This window comes from Periplaneta americana, chromosome 9, assembly GCF_040183065.1.
Source record: "Periplaneta americana isolate PAMFEO1 chromosome 9, P.americana_PAMFEO1_priV1, whole genome shotgun sequence".
Classification (NCBI taxonomy): domain Eukaryota; kingdom Metazoa; phylum Arthropoda; class Insecta; order Blattodea; family Blattidae; genus Periplaneta; species Periplaneta americana.
Window position 1 is genome coordinate 122,843,678 of NC_091125.1, and position 20,557 is coordinate 122,864,234.

The 20,557-nt window shown below is 34.4% G+C and overlaps 1 protein-coding gene across 7 annotated transcripts in view; it reads right to left on the reverse strand.

Annotated features, from left to right (window-relative positions):
* Nucleotides 1-3,215: 3,215 nt before the first annotated feature.
* Pop2 (CCR4-NOT transcription complex subunit Pop2) overlaps nucleotides 3,216-20,557 on the reverse strand; it is a 52,837-nt gene continuing 35,495 nt past the window's right edge. For all 7 annotated transcript variants that reach the window (XM_069835762.1, XM_069835763.1, XM_069835764.1 and 4 more), the window contains 4 exons: nucleotides 14,900-15,061; nucleotides 12,087-12,201; nucleotides 10,926-11,066; nucleotides 3,216-8,515 (listed from right to left, as the gene is read on the reverse strand). In XM_069835762.1, coding sequence (XP_069691863.1) covers nucleotides 8,393-8,515; nucleotides 10,926-11,066; nucleotides 12,087-12,201; nucleotides 14,900-15,061 — 541 coding nt within the window. In that variant the 3' untranslated portion in view covers nucleotides 3,216-8,392. The remainder of the gene's footprint in view (nucleotides 8,516-10,925; nucleotides 11,067-12,086; nucleotides 12,202-14,899; nucleotides 15,062-20,557) is intronic.

Genomic DNA, 20,557 nt, shown 5'->3' on the forward strand with positions numbered 1-20,557 from the left:
GGTAAAGTTTACGGTGCAGCGTGCTGTATTCGACAAAATCATTCACAGACCCGGGAGTGGTAAGGAGCAGTGCAAGCGTTTGGGTTCCTCCTCCATAATAAAAGTTTATATTTTACCGTGGACCAAAAATAACAAAAAAGTGATAATAAAAATAAACAGTATTTTCGGTACTATCATCGCTGTGGAGTAATGGTTATCGTGCCTGACCATGAAACGAGCGGGCCCAGGTTCAAATCCTGTTTGGAACAAGTTACTGTCTGACCAAGTGGTTATATCGCAGGGTCGGCGAAACGCAGGAAGTTACGTGACAGTGACTTACTTCATGAGGTTCTTTAAATAATTTTGAACGGTTGTATAATATTACATAGGCTCCAATTTTGAACAGCAAATATTTTCAGCCACTAGCCTTTATTTACAGGGAGGCAAGCAGAAACTGGAGGGGAGGGGGGAATCAAGATGCGACATTTTATCTAAAAAAAATTAAGGAAAACTTATTACATATGAATAGTAAAATTGGAACTTGTAACTTTAATAATAATAATAATAATAATAATAATAATAATAATAATAATAATAATAATTTTTGAGGTTTTGGTACTTTAAAATTTTGATTGATGTATAAATTTTAGTGTTGTGGTATTTAATCGATCAATTTCTGTTGTAAGATTAATCCATCAAAAATATTTAATCGAATAATCGAGTCGATTAAAATTAATCGGTTGTAGTAGATAATTCCGACAATATTTCTCTCTCGGAAATTGCTTACTTAAAAGCACAATAGTACTATTACTTTCCAATCGTAAACCAGGTAGCGTACGGAAAATCTTTGCACAAACACTTCAGAAATAGATGAAGATAAGAGGACAGTGACCTAGTCTACTTCTATTCAAAGTTGAAACACAATGCGAAACCCTTATTAAATTCTATGCTTTTCCAAGAAAACTTCCACCTTGTTGTCAGCTCATCTTCCTAGGATATGAAATACATTTCTGGGATTTGTCCCACTCATACAGTACCTTATAAAATAGCCATGTATACACTGTGTGCAAGTGAAAGCATAACTAGTCTTCTCTTTCTAAAATCTGGTAATTTGATTACAATAGGGCTAGTCTTCTGTTTCGACAGCTGTACTCTTGCAGTTGCAGTTTCTGTACTGAGTTTGTATATCAAGGTTGTGTGTTTAGTTTGATAAAGATAAAAAAAATCAGTTTTCTGTGATTTGTGAAAAATATAAATTCCGTTATGTCATATGAGAATTTGAGAGGTAAACTCGGTGAAACGTTTGGATTTAAATTGAACGATCATGGAGAAGTGCTTGACAGAAAAGAAAAGTTTTTTCGTGTTTAGTGATGCAGAAAACACTGTTACTAACGTAGAGTGGCACTTAATTTGGAGCATGTGAATGCACTCACATGTTTAAAATCATAGATGAAGCAGTATTAACTAGGTGAGTCTTCATACTTTTTGTTATTTATGTTTGTCTCAAAAATTCCCGGAGAAATTGACACAATAAATTATAAACCTCATAATAAATGTTAGTAATTAAAATAGTTGTTTTGCAATATAACAATACAATATATACAACATTTAATACTTATGCTTATCAATGAACACAAGTTAAATTTAACAATAATTGTGTATTACAGTATATTAAAACATTTTTTCAACTCGATTAAATATTTTGACTGATCAACAGCACTAATAAATTTAAATAGTTTGTGTCAATGTCAATGGTTCAGGGGAAAAAAACGTCATGTCCACTTTTTGACATTTTTGAGTTGAATAGTACCACAGTCTAATACAGTATATAGTCACGAATCTTGAATTGTGAGGGTACTATACTAAAGCTATGGTTTGTTTACAATGATCTTTGCCGAACGATCAACACTGGCAATTGAAATCGCCAGCGTTCATTGTCAGAGAGTGGTTTCTTTACCGGCAAACTTCGTGGGTGGATAGTAAATTGTTTTATATAGTTGACCATGTCTGATCAGCTGATAAATGGATGATATGATAACGTTATAATTTAAGCTTTATCTTGAAAAAACAAGTATGGATCTTTAAAGTAGCTAATGTCATGTTTAGAAATAGGTATACACAGGTCTTTTAATTCATTGATATTAAGACATCTTGATAATGATCCTACCAATTTTAAGGAATATTTCAGACTTTCTCCGGAACAATTTCATTTTAAGTTCAATTGAAAATATTGTAAAATTATCCACATAATCGATTCACAAACCAATAACCCCAGCTGAGAGATAAGCAGTAACTTTAAGGTAAAAAACCAATGATATAAACACTTTAATTTTACTTTTTGCAATGCTATTTTTTCATCTAGGAGCATTTATTTAGGAAATAATGTTACAAACAAATAAAAAAAAAAATAACATGAAAAGGAGGTTGTTGCACTTCTCTCCTTTGCTCAGCATTCCACTTCACTTACTATTTTTCACACTCAAACTTTTGCTTCAGTAGCTAAATCTGCCCTATCGTGTGGGTCCTTCAATTATGAATAAAAAGTTCAATTCCGTAAGAGAGAGAGAGGGGGGGGGAGAGGGAGAGGGAGAGAGATATCACTCCATCTTGAGCAATGGGTAGCATTTTCTCCATTTGCCTTTGCTATTTTCTCTGAAGTCATATTCTTCAAGGAAGAAATTTCATCAAATAAATTATCTTCATCCAGGTCAAGTCCATCTACATTTGAAGAAAAATAACGTGAGACTGTCTCCTCAGATTTTTCTCTTTCTGGAGGAGATCACAGCAATACACATTCCATAGATATCTTATCTTGTGAATGAATAATCCCGACACAGACATTTAATAACATATTCATAAAATTCACAAAGAGACACTGAGAAATTCTGTGCTATAAGAAACCTCTTCTTCGAAATATATCGCAAAAATTTCTTACTTTCTTCAGTTTTCATTAACAAAAATTCATCTGTATTAATATGCAAGGATCATTAAACCATATTAATAATTAACACTGAAAATGTGGGGATATCTCGAAACAAAAAGCAAAATTCAGGGATTGTCTCCGGAAAATGGGGATGTCTTGTAACCCTATGCTTAAAGTAACAATTTTTGGTGGTAAAGAGATGATGTCCAAAACAACAGCTCTTTTGGCTTAGTTTGAAAATACTTTTAATTAAATTGCTGTCATAAACTGCGGAATTTTTCACACACAAATTTTTCAAGTTGTAAATCAAAAATATAGAGAACTTTACGTATTTATTTCTCATTTAGTGTAAAATACAACATAATTATGTAACTACAAACACTATTTTACAAGAGACTGGCTATGCTTGACCAATGATTTTCCGCCTCCTATTATTGAAGAATTGTCTTGTTCTTGGACCTGTTTTGGTCAAGCCTGAAGGTTGCCAGTGCATTATTTAAAACAAATTCGATCCCTGCCCGCCCTGCATATAATATATATTCTCCAAAAAATGTTAAGTTCTAATTTTACTTTATGATGAAGTTTCAAAGTTATATTATGAAATGTTTGAGGTTCATCCTTCAAGTGACATGATTGGGAACAAACTTTTTTTTTTTTTAAACAGACATCCTGCCCACTTTCATGCTATTTACTTGTGGACAAAACTGAAAAAAAAAATATAGGGAGAAATATGTACAATAATGTTACTCATGTAAGTTAATCTGCGTCATTTTTATAATACTGTTCACATGATTATATTGGATAATTTTATATAAGAAGGGAACATTAATGGAATGTGCATGTATTCCTTATGGTATGGGTGAGAATTATTGAAATGTTAAGGGTAAGTTACTGAAACAAGTTTTATTACTATAATATAATATATTTGGTTATGCAAATTTACTGGAAATGTTAAAAATGGAATAAAAATGACAATTTTCACTATAAAACATATTAAATTAGCAATAACTATTGCATTTTAATTTCAAATATAATTCTTTCTTCCTCCCTCCCTTCCCTTCTCTCCACTTAAGGGTAACTTATGCAACTTACATTGTACAAATCCAGAAAGAGAATATACAACATTCTCTTGTTTCTAGACTTTTAATTTGAATTTTGTTTATGAAGCAACAAATCCTATGCTTTTACTATAAAAGACAGCAGCAAAAGACATTGGGATTCTGTTTTAATAGATAAGGTAGACTAATATCGTCATAATAGGAATTGAGAACTTATGTTACTCCATTAACAGATTTGCCAGATAGAAATACAGTGAAACCCCAATAATACAAGCCCGTTAAGTTCTTAAAATATCACATTTTAAAGAGTACTTACAAAAATTACTTGGAATTCTCAATTTACCATTAACACCTGCAGGTCTGCATGTCAAGGGCATGTTGGAGTCTGTGTTTGGTGAATACAATAGAATTCGACCCTTATACATGCAAGGCTCTGTACAGAGTCTGGCTGCCAGTTTTACATTCCAATGTCAGTGAAGACAGTACTCATTGTTGCAAATTCGGATGGTTCTAAGAAATTGCCTCTGTTGTTGGTAATAGACAATTCCCACAAACCACACGGTTTCAAGAACGTTAAGACTCTACCATACAATTACATATATGGTTGAAGAACCTAAGGCAACAAAATGATGGAAAATCACTGTCCCGTGCATCCCAAAAATGTAAGTTTAAAGAATACTGAGCTTGCATATTTGCCTTCGAACATAAGGAAACTACAACCCAGGGATCAAGGGATAATAAAAGTGTTAAAGTACTTCTATCACAAGCTTGCAGTCATATGTTACCTTGAATTAATACGCATGTGGAAACAAATATGAAACTCATCACAATGTTGGATGCAATGAATTTCATCCATGCAGCATGGGAAGGAGTGAATCCTCAGACTATTGTCAACTGCTTTAGGAAAGCTGGATTTTCCAAGATAAGCAACTTGATATTCTTTATTCCATTCTGTAAGTTAGTTTGTTACTTTTCTGGAGATATTACATTTTTGTTAATTTTTTTATTTTTATCAATCTATCACACATCCATATTTTCTTGTGTTCTCGTATTTTTTCAGAAAGCAAGTTATGAAACTCTTATCATGCAAAAATTGTATTATTGTAATATAATGTATTTCATATTTATAGTGTTTAAATAAATGTTTAGATTGTATTATCTCTTTAGATTAAAATAGAAAGAATTCTAAAATAAGCACTCCTTCTAACACGTGGTCCCATTTAATACGCAATTATTATATGGTCCCTTGAAGAGCGTGTTACCGAGGTTTCACTGTACTACAAAAGATGAGTGTTAGGGAAAATAAGTATAAAAATTTCAAAACCACTTTCTCATGTAAGCAACCACAGAAAGAGGAGTATGAAATTTCAGTGAAGTGATGTCATGAATGTAGCAAAACTAACATGATACATGATGCAGAACATTAATGTATTTATTATCAAGAATAAATACACTTCTGTTGAAGATGTAACAGTCAAAATTACGTATCTTCTGAAGATGATAAAAAAATGGTTGGGTGTTTCCTATTTTACAAATTCTGATGATTCGTGTTAAAGCATTAAAACGTACACAATGAAATGAAGAATGGGAGAGAGGAGAAAAAAGGAAAATTGACACTTGTTGAGGTTATACATGCATAAAAATGGTAAATTGGTAGTGTGAACAGTTTTGTACTTTCATGGCCTAAAAATTTAGATTGAAATGCATGTTGTAGTTGTGACATAACACTTACAAGCTCCTACAGTTCACTTGAATCTGTAAATAATAGATAAAAAGAGTTTCATTACAATGTATGAGATATTTGATTGAGAAGTAATACAAATGTTATAAAAAATCTCTCTTTTTTTTTTCTTCGCTATTTGCTTTTCTTTTTTATAAATAAATTACATTCTATTTTGTCGTTTGTGGAATGAAGTTATTTATAACTGATAAGTATGGTTATGGAAAGGGAGCAGTTAAAGCTAGTGATGGTACTGAGTATAGCTGCGGCAGGCGGAATGGGGTGAATTTCCCCTACAACTTGACATATAAACTGTACGCTGCTTATGTCAAGTTGTAGAGGAAATTCACCCCATTCTGCCCGCCGCAGCTATACTCGGTACCATCACTAGCTTTAACTGCTCCCTTTTTTATAGCCCTACTGATAAGAGACTAATCCTACGAGGTTCAACATTTTTTTTATATCCATTATCATAGAAAATTAAGAAGGAACAGAAAGGGGATGATAAAGCTACACATGCAAAGTGTGAAGGATTTCAACACCATCTAGTGTATCACTTTTTATATATAAATATGGAGAAAATTAATGACAAATTACAAAATTTTAATTAAAGCTTTTAAATGTTCTTACACTTAATTTATATTAAAGGAGAAACCTCTTCACCTGATATTGTCTTTTTATTGTAAAATTTTGTTTAAAGATGAAGAATCTATAATGGTTGTCATCCACTCTTCCCTTATACACCTACCTAATATTTACATTTTTCTTACACATTGCTAAATCATACAATAATTAATGCAAAAACAATGTTCTGGTATTAGAATTGACATACATGCTCACCAACAAATGTGCACTATGTTTTTTAAATATTTCTGTTATGAAAAATTGAAAAAATAATCATGTTCATACAAGATTATTTGAACTCTGGCAATACACGTTTTTTGTTTTTGTTACATTCAGACGGCCTAGAATTGTTTCGAAAAAACAATGACTTAAAAAAAACCAGGAAAAAAGAATTTCACAAAATGTTAAGTTGCACTTCTAAACCAAGTATCTCACATAAAATGTACTAGTCAAAATAGAACACTAAAAAAATAAGAGCCGAGAATATAATTCGTGTGAAAATTCAGACTGTACCTGAACACAACTAGTGGAAGTCATGTTCACGGAAAGTGCACATTAAGTCCATGTAAATGTAGTACTTTTTACATTACATGAATTATAAAATACTGAAGTAACCAATGCAGTCAAATTGAGAACAGTTATTTCCATAGAAGGTTAACAAGTTTGTATGAACTGCATGAGGTGATTATTTCAGGAGGCAGCCATGATGTTTCCAATCCCAGATTAAAGCTTAAGATGTAGTTCAGTAATTCAAATGCACTTGTTCCAGGTGAAAAACGCAGTTGCTATTGCATATACTTCAAGAAGGAACAAGGACAGTAAGAAGTTTTCTTCTTCTTCTTTGTAGCAACAACAATTCTCACACAAAACAAGTGACTACATGTGTATCTTGAGAGGCCCCAATATAATGACAAAACTGTGTGGCAGTGGCACTTCTTATTGAGGTCTCAAAACACACAAATACGATGTAGAGATTTTATCTATTAGTATTCGTTACACATCTAGGATTCATATAATGCTTGCACCTTAAGTAACTGTGGAATATGACTGTGCTCTTTATCCAAGAATGTAGTAGAAAAACAGGAATTGCTGTAAAATAAGTGTAAATCCAGTCACAATCTAAAATAAACAATATTTTATAAAAATTATATAAAAATACAAATTTCATTTAAAACCTTCATAGATAAAAGGTATGACTACGTTCTGAAAGTAAAACGTAAATAAAAGCTTATTGGAAGAGTAAAATTACTGTAACATTTGATGCTATGCATCTGATACCGACAACAGAGCCCCAAATGTACTTCTACACAATGAAAATGGACACTGATTTTAAAAAACTAATTGCAACTGACCCTGCTACATACAAATATTAATTTCACTACAAATGAAGCTGAACAAAATTTTTGCATATAGTTTAAATGTTTTTATTTTTTCGATATCGTGTAGTTGAGTTAGTGCATCCTAGCAATATTTCACATTTGACTATCATCATACTATACATATAAAATCTAAGATATTTCTTTTTCTAGAGCCTGGTCACTGTCAGCATGCACATTGTTAAATAGAAAGAAAGGAGGGAAGGTTGATGTCCTTTACAAGCCAAGGAAATGGACAGGTGGAGGGAGCGTGTTAAACATGAAGGGATGGCAGTGCAATGACATTTCCTCAACCATCCCCAAAAGAAACAGTTCTTCATTTCCAAATATTTGTCCTAAAATGGATTGACATTTGGTAATTAAGAAAGATATACAAAGCTTCTGAAATCATCATACAGGTATATCTGATTCAAGGCAATCCTAAGCATATCACCATTTCCACAAATGCCGACGTGAAATTAGAAAACTGTTACATTTCATTGTCGATCACATTAGCTGACACATTGCATACAGATGATTATGAGTTGATCTCTCTACATCTTTCTGGCAGTCTCCAAACTTCTCAATCATTTTTAAATTTTATTTGTACATAAAATAAAATGTATCTTTATATGGGGATGATGGGGATCATGTTTGTTTTAAAATATGTGGCGCAGTCTCCTCAGCACACAACACACACTATCTTACGGCCCCATTCATCCATCCCAGTTCATCACGACGAACTGCTGTTGTCACCATTGTCATGATAACTGTTTCCGTTCATCACAAATGATGTACCAAGCCCGTACAAATGGCCACAATATTTTGCATCATCGATGTTATCTTCGAAAAACATCTGTAAAAGAAGATAACACAATTTATATTATTAGGGAGAAATTATATTAAGAAATTTATATGTGGTATCTAATGTTATGTCATGTAATATGTGACTGAGTTAACCTTACAACTAAAGGTACGGTCACACGTCGATACTTTTGCTGCGCAACTTTTGTACTGCGTGTCATGTTCACACGTAAGCCAAAAGTAGCGCGCTGCACACTACTTTTCGTGCTGCGCAACCCGAGTGCTGCAAAAGTTGCATCTGGAGGTTGCGAGTCTGTTCACACACAAGGCACTACTTTTGCAGCCACAGTCATGCTGCAGGTTTCCATCTCCGTGTTGACTTCTCAATATACATTTTGTGGTTATGTTCGCATTATTAAGAAACTCATGCGAAAGCTTACTTAGCTATTATTTGCTTTTCTACCCTAACTAGTATTCAGAAATTGGCATTATTTTTACTATAAAGCTTTTAAAACGCCTATATACTTAAATGATAACCAACAGCATATTCACGTAATCAATGTTGGCAACCCTCCTGTTTGAAACTACGCTACGGAAAATTAAAAAAATGAATTATATCGTCAGCAAATATGCTCAGACTGTGTTGTGCATTTAATAACTGTTACAAATAATTTATTTTCATCACATCTAACATTAAAATATATCCAAACAATAAAAATATCATTGGCACATTTGGGTGGCAACCCTGGTCGCAACCGCAGCAAAAGTTTCAACAAAACCGATATAAAAAATGCTGCAGCTGCAACCCTGAGAACCCTGTTCACACGTTGCTACTTCTAAGCTGCATGCAGCATGAAAAAGTAGCAGGCAGCAGGCTCGGCAGCCGCTACTTTTCAGGTTGCACCGTTGTTCACACGTCACAGTCGAGAGTTGCGCAGTTTTTTGTACTGCAGCGCTGCAAAAGTAGCGACGTGTGACCGTATCTTAAATAGTACTTTCAACGTTGCAGTTGAGCTAGTGGCTTCTTCAGTATAAAGGTAGCCAAAAAAGAAGCTGCATCTGTGGCTCGAGTACTACAGTACTGATCCTCCATTCATGAGGGCCAAGTTCGATTCCTGGACAGGTCATGATGGAATTTGTGGTAGACAAAGCAGATGTTACAGAGGGTTTATCTCGGGTTACTCCTAGTTCCCCCTCCATCACACCACCAACACACTTCACCTTCCTCTAATTTCATCTATCATCTGCAATATTGTTAAAAAATAGGCTGGGGTCAAGTCTTACGGGTACTATAGTTTGTAATGCTAATATAGAAGAGCTTGGTACTCGAGTCTAGACTTATCAGGTATTGGTCTGGGGATGGGACCTGGCTCTATTAGGGCAGAAGGTAGGTCGGCCCACTTGTCAGCATCGGATTCAGAAAAAAACCGCGCGCGCCACACACACACGCACGCACGGACGCACGCACGCACGCGAGATTGTTACACAAGAATTAAAATGAGGTTAACATATTGAAAATGTAAGATAATAAATGTATCTGATAATGTCGCAATAAGAGCAACAAAAACGTTTATACAAATAGTTAATTATGTAATAAAAAAGAATTATACCTTGTATATGGCATATTAACTTTGAGAGAGGAACACAGATTAAGGGTGTTTGAGAATAAGGTGCTTAGGAAAATATTTGGGGCTAAGAGAGATGAAGTTACAGGAGAATGGAGAAAGTTACACAACACAGAACTGCATGCATTGTATTCTTCACCTGACATAATTAGGAACATTAAATCCAAACGTTTGAGATGGGCAGGGCATGTAGCACGTATGGGCGAATCCAGATATGCATATAGAGTGTTAGTTGGGAGGCCGGAGGGAAAAAGACCTTTAGGGAGGCCGAGACGTAGATGGGAAGATAATATTAAAATGGATTTGAGGGAGGTGGAATATGATGATAGAGAATGGATTAATTTTGCTCAGGATAGGGACCAATGGCGGGCTTATGTGAGGGCGGCAATGAACCTGCAGGTTCCTTAAAAGCCAGTAAGTAAGTAAGTATGGCATATTAATGGATTAAATCCAGACGTTTGAGATGGGCAGGGCATGTAGCACGTATGGAGGAATCCAGAAATGCATATAGTGTGTTAGTTGGGAGGCCAGAGGGAAAAAGACGTTTGGGGAGGCCGAGATGTAGATGGGAGGATAATATTAAAATGGATATGAGGGATGTGGGATATGATTATAGAGATTGAATTAATCTTGCACAGGATAGGGACTGATGGCAGGCTTATGTGAGAGCGGCAATGAACCTGCAGGTTCCTTAAAAACCATTTGTAAGTAAGTATATGGCATACTGAGTCATAAACTGAAAAATAATAAAACTATTTAATATGAGATCATGTTGCACTGATACTGTGTTGCAAGTTGTGCAGAGTGAAATAACTCCAAAAGTATCATACCACTTACTTCTCGCATTTTGAAAAAAGCCATTCCTGTGAGAAGGGAGTCACTGCCTGCTTGATGCTGAGGCCCGATCCTCTCCAATTCGAGCTGGTCCGCTACTTCCTGCAGACCACCCTTAAGATTCTTACAGCTCTTCATAAGATACTGCAATGGAAAACAATTACCAAGTATTTCATTAATGAGAACTTAATAACAGTAAAATTTATATACACATGGTGAACCGTAACTAATGTTATTAATTTCAGCTGTTATTCTTTGACATATTTCAAACAAAAATGTTTAATACAATTCTGCTCGTTTTTGCTTCCTTTTCGAGATAAAAATTGTTTTATATGAAACATTTCACAGCGTGTTTTGGGGAAGTTATTGATTTAATTCCCAATATGCTCAGTCAATTTAAGAGAGCACTGTATTATGATAATGATGTAACGTTTCATTCTGTACAGGAAATTTACAATTTTTGGGGGACAAAATTTCTCGTGTCCGTAACATCCTTTCTGGGTGGTGCAAAATGAGCAACATTGCTAGGCAAAAAAATCTTCCCTTACAGATCAAACCAGCTCTTCTAAGAGCTAAACATGGCAACATCAGAATTTTGTACTGGAATACTAACAGTCTTTCACCTGCAAAAATTACACAACTAATTACCGAAGCTACAGAGCTATTTAAGCACAACAACACTTAGAAGAAAGACTCAAGAAATAAAAAACATTCAATAACCAGCAGCTACAAGCGGAGAATGCAGCCAAGGGGAAGAAATGGGAAAACATCCGGGAACTCTATGGAAAAGTGAAAGATCATCAAGAGTCAATTGTCTGTTCTGCCCTAGGTCTAGACATGACTGCCTTGCTCATCAGCTTCACCAGAACAAGATTCTTCAATCTTCAGCATGTCTTCTGTATGGCGAACGAAACAATGTCATTACTCATGACAAAGGAACACTTACTAATTCGCAACAAACTGAACTCCACAAAACAACAAAAGGGAGATGTGGTGTATCTGTATTGGGAAGCTAGAAGGAAAATGATGACAATGTGAAATCCTGCCATAGGATGATGATGATGATGATGATATTATTATTATTATTATTCCTATTTACATGGGTACATCTCTGATCTTACTAAACTCAGATATTAGCGTAATTCCTTTGATTAAATGACTTACTTTAACATCATAGACAGTTGGAAAATATATCCTCAGCAACTCAAAGAAATCACTTTCCTCCTGCGGAAGGTTCTGGTCTGTCAGTAACTTGAGGAGATAACCAAAGTCGTAGCCACTAAAACAAAAGAATATGAATCAGAGGAGGCGCAGAATTACATAATGAAAGACATGTAACTATTCTAAAAATAAAACATATTAAGATTCTTATTCATCAAAATTCTCTATCTACTAAATTTCATAACAGTTTTCTTTTTCTATGGTGCTATGGTCCTCTTAGAATAACTTTGACCTTCCTAATGGTAGCCCTTCATTCTCGACAATCTTAGGTGTTATTTGTCCATTTTTTAACCCAAATCTTCCTTATATCATTATGGACATCATTAAGCCAGAGTAACTTAGGTCTTTCAACTTTTCTCGAAACTTCCAATTTTCCATCTAAAGAAGTTTTTGACATTCTTCCACCATTCATCCTAGTCCAGCTATTCTAGTCTTCTAAGTTGAATATCAATGATGATATCTTTATCTCTGTACATATTTTGAATTTCCAGATTAGTTTGAATACGTCATATGCCATTTTCAAGGATCAGTCTATAGTTTTCCCTGATATACAGTACTTAGAATGTTTTTGTTAACTAATGCTGAGTTCTTCACAATAAAGCCATTAACTCCCTTAGTCTCCAATAATTTATCACACACAGTGGACATACTTAGAATAGATTGTTTTTTCAGTTAGGATCCATGTCTCGCTTCCATACACCACAATAGGTTTGATGGAGGTTTGCAGTATAAGCTTATTGTACACAAGGTATAAAAATCTGGCATCGCTGTCCGGACGGCAGACAGTTCGCCTAGTACTCGCAACTGATCAGCTGTTGTGATGTTTACATTGCATTAGTGTGCAGTTGGACGTACAGCGATACAGTTTAGTTTATTTCAAAACTACGAGATGTCAGAGTTCACAAATCGTGAGTACTTAGACATGATCCAGGCCGCGGAAGAAATTCGGAACAGTGAAGAACTACTGGCCAAAGTTCGTCATAATTGGACCAGAAGATGTGAAAGCTGCATGCAAGCTGATGGTGACATTTTGAACAGTATCTGTAAGATATGAGTGGAATATGGTTTACAGAGTTTATTACTCTTTATTTCATTATTAACGCCCAGAATTAGTGATTCGTAAAACAACAAACTTTAATGTTAATTACATCTTGTTCAAAAGTTACATCAGTTTTATTTTTTCATTAATTGTAACTTAAACATTAATTCTAAGTGTTGTCACTAATTTGGACATAATTTCCGGATTTTCATGTTATTTCTTGTTATTGCTGCACATACTTCTTTCTTACATTAAAATTATTACGCCATACTTAGTATTGAATTGTTAGTGTATTGCATTGTAAGTTGATAATTCTGCATTCATTGTTGAACTGTGGCCGGACATGAGCTATTTTGTTCATTTGGGTTATTAATTTACATTTTCTGACATTAAATTGCACAAACTAAACAAATAACAGTTACATCCCTAACCGGAGTTTACGTAGGTCATTTTTGTGCGAAGATTTATCCCCAGATTAGCTCGCAAAGTATTGCACCGAAGCTCAGTACATTTTGTTTGCTGCCATCCTCCCCTCACCTGCTGCAAGATACATGGTGAAAGGTAGTTGAACTTAACCCACTCTCTTCAAGTCACTGACTGCTTGGGGTGTGGGGTGCTACTTATGCGGCGTTGAGATATCTTGCAATTGCCGTCAGCGCTTTTGAAACACTTGTAATTATGTCACTATCCGTAAGTCCTATAATTTTTGTTTATTTGACAAAACTTACTCTAAATAATGAGTTCTATGGCTCCTGCCAATTAATGTACTACCTTACCTTCCACCCAGTATATGGAAGGATCTGAGTGCAACCAATTGTTACAATATATCATTATTACAAACTTATAGGCCTACTGTTACTAGGAATCTCAAACTTTTTGGGTAGGATAAGCCTCAAAAGCCTCTCAAGAGCTTCGCCACTGGTTGTTATAGGTAAGTACAGCACCTAGATATTTGAAGATAATACTATATTATACCATATATTTAGCTTCGCTTATGTTAATATACAAATCAGCTTTCTCTGCTGTTGTTTGTATTTTCGTGTAGCTTCTTCTAAAATATGCACGTTTCTTGATAAAAGAATAATATTGTTAGTGTATGCTACACACGAACTGACCTGTTAAATAGTGTACCTACAGGATTGATGTTATTCATGTCTTTAATAATTTTTTCAAGTTCAAGATTAAATAAATGAGTTGTCTTGTCTATTCCACTATCTATAGTAAAACTACTGGGTAACTCATTCTGAATTTTAACTTTATTTAGCATGCTGGATTGCGTCACTTTAGTCAAATTAATAAATTTAGATGGTATGCCGAATTCTGCAATAACTTAAAAAATATATATGATCTGTTGATGGAATCAAATACCCTTGCCATTGATTCTAGTATCCATGAGTTTCGAGGCCTACCACTTTACATTTTGCATTTCTTATCCTTTTTGTTATAGTTTATAGCTGTCTACTGCATCACTCTCGATGCTCATGGCTTTAAATACAATAAAATATGTAATAATCATGCAAGTTGGGAGGTTGAAATAACAGGCTAGTAACCACGAGTCAGTGCTGCAGAGTTGAAAGTTTTGTATACCAACTCTGTAGCCCTGTTTTGAGGCTCAAAACGTTCAAAATTGTTTAAAGTGGAAACAAATTACTAAACTTTTCCAGTCCAGCTAATTAATTCGAAATTACTGGTAATTAAATCTAGTTTCTTCACATACCTGTGAAAGGACAACCACTTGATGTTATCCATGAGTACAATGCCCGAGGTCATGAGGAGTTCCGCAAAGTCCAAAGGATCAATTCCTTCTTCCTCATGTTTCTTGAACTGAATTCCTGAATTCTGAAGAAGATCAATGCTGTCCTGTGCATACATGTCTTCCCTACAAGACAGATTATTAAAGGATTATGATTGTGCATGATCTAAATTGAACACTGACAACATTATAACAAATCTGTGATATTTCTGTTACACTAATATTCTTGAATATAGCCTATACAACTGGCGCCAGGGTTTTGGCGTGTGTCCTAGAGTATAATGCCGAGTTTGTGAGCATATGGATAGTGCAGCTGAGAATGGTACCATTCTTATGCACGTCAGATCAGCCATTTGCCAAACACAGTTTTCAAACTGACTGCGGCAAAGGTAAAACACTTGTACTTAACATTCTCATTACTTATTTCACACACCAAAAACAGTGACGCAGACTGTACCACGTGTTAATATTCTCAGTTTTATATCTCAAATGAACATGATAGCTTGATTTTCAATAAATAAAAGAATGTGTACATCACATGCTAGAAAATAAGATATACAAGACAGACAGACAGACAGACAAGACAGAAAGTTATGTAGACAATAAGTTTCATGGATGGATATATGTGAATGGGTAAGAACATAAATACAGTAAAACCTAGTTTTCATGTTCTCATTTTATAGAAATTTTCATTTTAGAGAACAGTTTCTAAAGTTCCAATAGAACTATTGTAAAAAGAAAAGTAACTGACGCCTGCTTTTAAGAAATAAGTTTCGATCGATCGATCAATCAATCAATCAATCAATCAAGAGCATAATGACTCTGTTCTGATCTCACAAGAGCGTGTTTGAAATGAGATAGCAGGTAAAGATACTAAATAAATAATATATAATTAGGTAATACTTTGCATCAATTTATTAAGTACTCAAAGTAACCTTCATTAACATCTAACACATAAGCACTTATTAATACTTTTGTGAAGACTTCTTCTAATATTTTCCAACATAAAGGAATAATAGTAATAGTGCCACATGCCTCACATATTCCTTCATGTTCAGAATGTTATTGATGCCTTCTCAACGTCTTTTCCCTGGTTCACAAAGTGTATTAAGACCATATTAAATCTCTGAGGTGTCTGTGTGGTCCAGCACACCAGACTGTCATGCAGAGGGAAAAGGTTGCAGTTAGGAGTTTCTTGGGGTCTGTATTATTTTCAAACAATTTGTAACTTCTCTACGATGGTTTAACGGGCTATCATCTGAGTCAAATTGTTGATATCTTTCAAGCTTTTGGTTACTAGCTCTGCAGCCATCTTCAGGGATACTGATGATCATGACAAGATAATCGTCCAGACCTCATAGCTATAGAAACCACTCACTATCTTTCGTGTAGTCCAGATTTGTGTGAGGTTGCTTCGCACCTCGCATGCATCAGTTCAGAAAAACCAAGGCTTAAATGTTCTGTTTTACTAGTATGGGTACGCTATGGCACTAAAATCGTCCTCCAGTGGCTTAAGGTGGGAAAGTTGGTGATCAACAGGATCTCCCAACTAGGTTCAATGGACCCATCGACCAACAGCAGGTGTGGTCCTCCAGACATTCTGGGGGTTGTGTGTGAATGAAGTAGCCACCAAAACATTAAAATATGGTGTTCACTTAAATCGGCTACAACTTGCCATTTAAATCTCAAAATCTGTGTGTCAGTGGCTAACCGTGACAATATCTTTGAAAAATATTGGAGTGCAAGAGGTCAAATGACTTTATTGTCAAATGCCTGGCATTAGAAAACAACGACAACAACTAGTAAGGGTACCAAAGTGCTACAAAGTACTATTTTACTTCGAACTTGCAGTAATTACGTACACTAAGAATTCCATATTCTTTTATGCCTCTCAATGTCTTGTGTATTAGAATGGTACACTGTATTACATTTTTGAACAGTCCTTCAAGAAGTTAAATGATTCCCTGAATAAAAAGTGCATGTTACCATTTGAAGAAATGAAATCATTACTCGTATCTCCTTTATGAACAAGGTTATGAAAAAGATATGCCAATAGTATTACTTCGCCATTGTACTTAAACAACTTTTGTTTTAAACAATTTTTCATTTGGCACTTAAAGGGGACACTATGGTGAAATAATGCTGAAAAATTAAGAAAATCGATTTAAAAATTTATTGTGGCCCTCTATTTAGACAGAGCTCAAAAAGCTAATTAATTTATGTTCCCACGACTATTTTCAAGCTTTTGAGCTAATATGAATTAAAAATTGTGACGCAAGGAGCCTCTTTAGTGACGTCAATATAAAATACATTTAAAAAATATCATTTCAAAATGATTAGCCCTAATGGCACAAAATTTTGTACAGTTGATCGTATTGTAGGTATGTTTATGTAGTTTAAAATTCATAAATTTTGGATGAAAATTGTAAAAGTTTTAAAACTCGCAGAAGTGTCCCCTTAAATGAAACAAGTTACAATCTTAAAATATGTAGCAGTTAACTGCACTAACATGTTATTGAACTTATAAGATTTATTACAGCAAAATACATGTTTCACTAGTAACATCATTCTAAACAAATGTCACCATTTCGTACTTCAAAGCCACATGTGTCTCACATTCATGTGAGGAGGGGTCTTTTGTCTTGCATCGTCTTTATTATTCCGAAGGTCATTTCGTAATACGTCTTTATGAAAGATATAAATAACATCAGTTATGCTGGTTAACATCATCCTTGCTTTAAAATGCAGAACTCCGTTCGTAGTATTTGTAAGTTACTATGTGCGTATAAGAAGGCATGTTGAGTGCTATGAAAAATGAAGTGTTGTGTATTAGATCCAACCAATCAACACGAACTTGAACATGGAAATAAATCACGTGACACTGGTGTTAAGTGTAATTTGGTGTATACACATGTTATCAACAATGCATAATTAGTAGAGAGAGAAATTAAAAAAAAAAAAAAAAAAAAAAAAAAACGAACTGATAAAATCAATAATAATGAAGGTTTCATATATATGCCATCTTTTCTGGTGAAGAACTTATGAATTTGCATTAGGCCTACTCAACTTTGAATATTCAGACGGTAAGTGTCCTAAATTTTAATAAAATATCTAAGCAAGAAAAAAAAATCTGTTATTTAAACAGCATATAATAGAATGGCATGTTTTGAATTTCAATGCTGCATTGCAAGAAGATATACAGGATGTAAGTAAGGGGTATAAGTGCCATCTTTTTCACAGTATACAGAATAAAAAAATGTTCATACAACATAGGGTCAAAACTTTATAGTTTTCCCAGAAAAAAAAAATTTCTTTCCTTATTTTATTTGCGTTATACTGCTTATATCGTTAGTAAAATTACGAAAACAATTACATCAGTAAATATATCTAGCAAAGAGTTAATATTAGTTTAAATAAATAATATTATTTTGTGTGTTCTATTACGTTTTCGTGAAATTAAATAATAATGCATGCTTAAATTTGTTAATATTCTGCGTGAGAGACGTGGCAACATGTTCAGCAGGATTCATGCAGCCAACGTACAGCTCAGCTGTGAGTTCAAACTCCCTGTCCATAAGTCTCATGCCGAGCAGATGGCAGTTCCTAGTACAGGTATTCGATAAACAACTTACAATGTCATTCACAGTTCAGAAATATCATTGTTATTAATTTATGGAGAAAGTCGTCGTAATTCAAGTGCGGCAAGAAGGATTTACCGTCAATGTTTTCCGCAAAAAAGGTTACCTAAACGGCGAATTTTGTAGCAGTTTCTCAACGATTATTAGAATCTGAGTCTTTTACCCCGTTTCGAAAATTACACAACCAGAAATTTCTTTAAAAATGATACTGCTTTACGGAAGCGGGAGGGATCAAAATTTTGCATTAGAAAAAAGATTCTGTGATTTTCTGCAGTAAACCATTATTGTTTCTTTTTTAGACGTACAATTAAAAAATGGAGCAATATTTTTAAATCAAATGGAAATTTCTTAAAAAATGATACTGCTTTATGAAGTGGGAGAGATTAAAATTTTGCATTAGAAAAAAAGTTCCTGCGATTTTGTGCAGTAAACCATTATTGTTTCTTTTTCAGATGTACAATTAAAAAATGGAGCAATATTTTAAAATCAAATGAAAATTTACCATAATGTTCTATTAATGAGATTGAAAGTTTGTATTTGCTGCGCGTTTTATGTAAACAACAGTTGTCCTGGTCCAACCCTGCATTAGAACAGAGCATCTATTTTGTACACGTATGTCTGTACTTGCTTGAGCTCAAAACTGGCTTCATTTATACACCGACGGATCCTTGATCTTCAGAGAACAAGGTGTCGGTGCAGGTGTTACGTGCTGTCTCTTCTCACTTTATAGATCTCTTGGATATGGAACAACAAGTTTTGATGGTGAAATCATTGCAATAAGTGAATGTCTCAGGAATCTTCTATGCCACATCAATAAATTTAGGAATGCAGTTATATTGTCAGACTCCAAAGCAGCTATTCTATCAATCGTCTCTAAACACACACCTTCATCTCAAACAGCAGAAATAACTAAAATGCTCTCTCAATTAATATCACTCAATAAAAGAATTGTATTCCAATGGATACCATCTCATTGTGGAATCCTGGGAAACGAGAATGCGGATGCACTAGCAAAGAAGGGCAGCACTGCTACTTACAGACCTGTTACTAAATCTACATATTACTCTGTGAAAAGATTTATTAAATCTACATACTTAGACTTCAACAAACAAAATTTGATAACACTATCTCAAGGGAAAAAATGGAACTCTCTGCTTCATAATCCACAGTTAATTCCCGATTTACCACGAAAATCGTCTGTAGCTGCATTTAGATTGGCAACAGGCCATGACTGTTTGGCCAAACACCTGCATAGAATTGGAATATATCAGTCCCCTAACTGCCCATTGTGCAACTCAAACCAAGAAATGGATTCGGAACACCTCAAAATCTGTGCTTCAGTGGCTGGTCACGATAATATCTTTGAAAAATATTGGAGTGCAAGAGATCAAATGACTTTATTGTCAAACGCCTGGCATTAGAAAACAAAAACAACATCAACTCGCTTGAGCTGTACTGTGTACTTGTAAACTCCCTCCTCCCCATCCAGCAACATTGTCAAACGTCTAATATTGTAAACTTTAATAGTTAAACATTGCAATTAGAAAAAAAATTGTAAGGACATTTTTTCTTCCTTATGAAATGAATAATCATCAGTTAAAATAATGGCACTTACACCCTGTATATTAGAGTTTTAACCCTTGGTGGTCATGTAAATACACTATAGGCCACCATTCCCAGATTTTTAGTAACTAGTGCAGTGCATGTTAAGTGTATAATAATAATAATAATAATAATAATAATAATAATAATAATAATAATAATAATATCATCCAAACAAGTATAAGACCCAATGCCCGTTATGGTCTCAGTGAGTCATTCTCGGTCCACATCTTTTTTTGGACGGCCTAAAGATCTCTTGCCTTGGGGACAGTATTTTTGTTACTGAACATAATAGGCAAAGCTCAATTACAATGTTCAAGACTGAAGCATAGCTTTTGGAAGTTTATTCCAATTCAGACTATCTGGATGGATAATAATAACA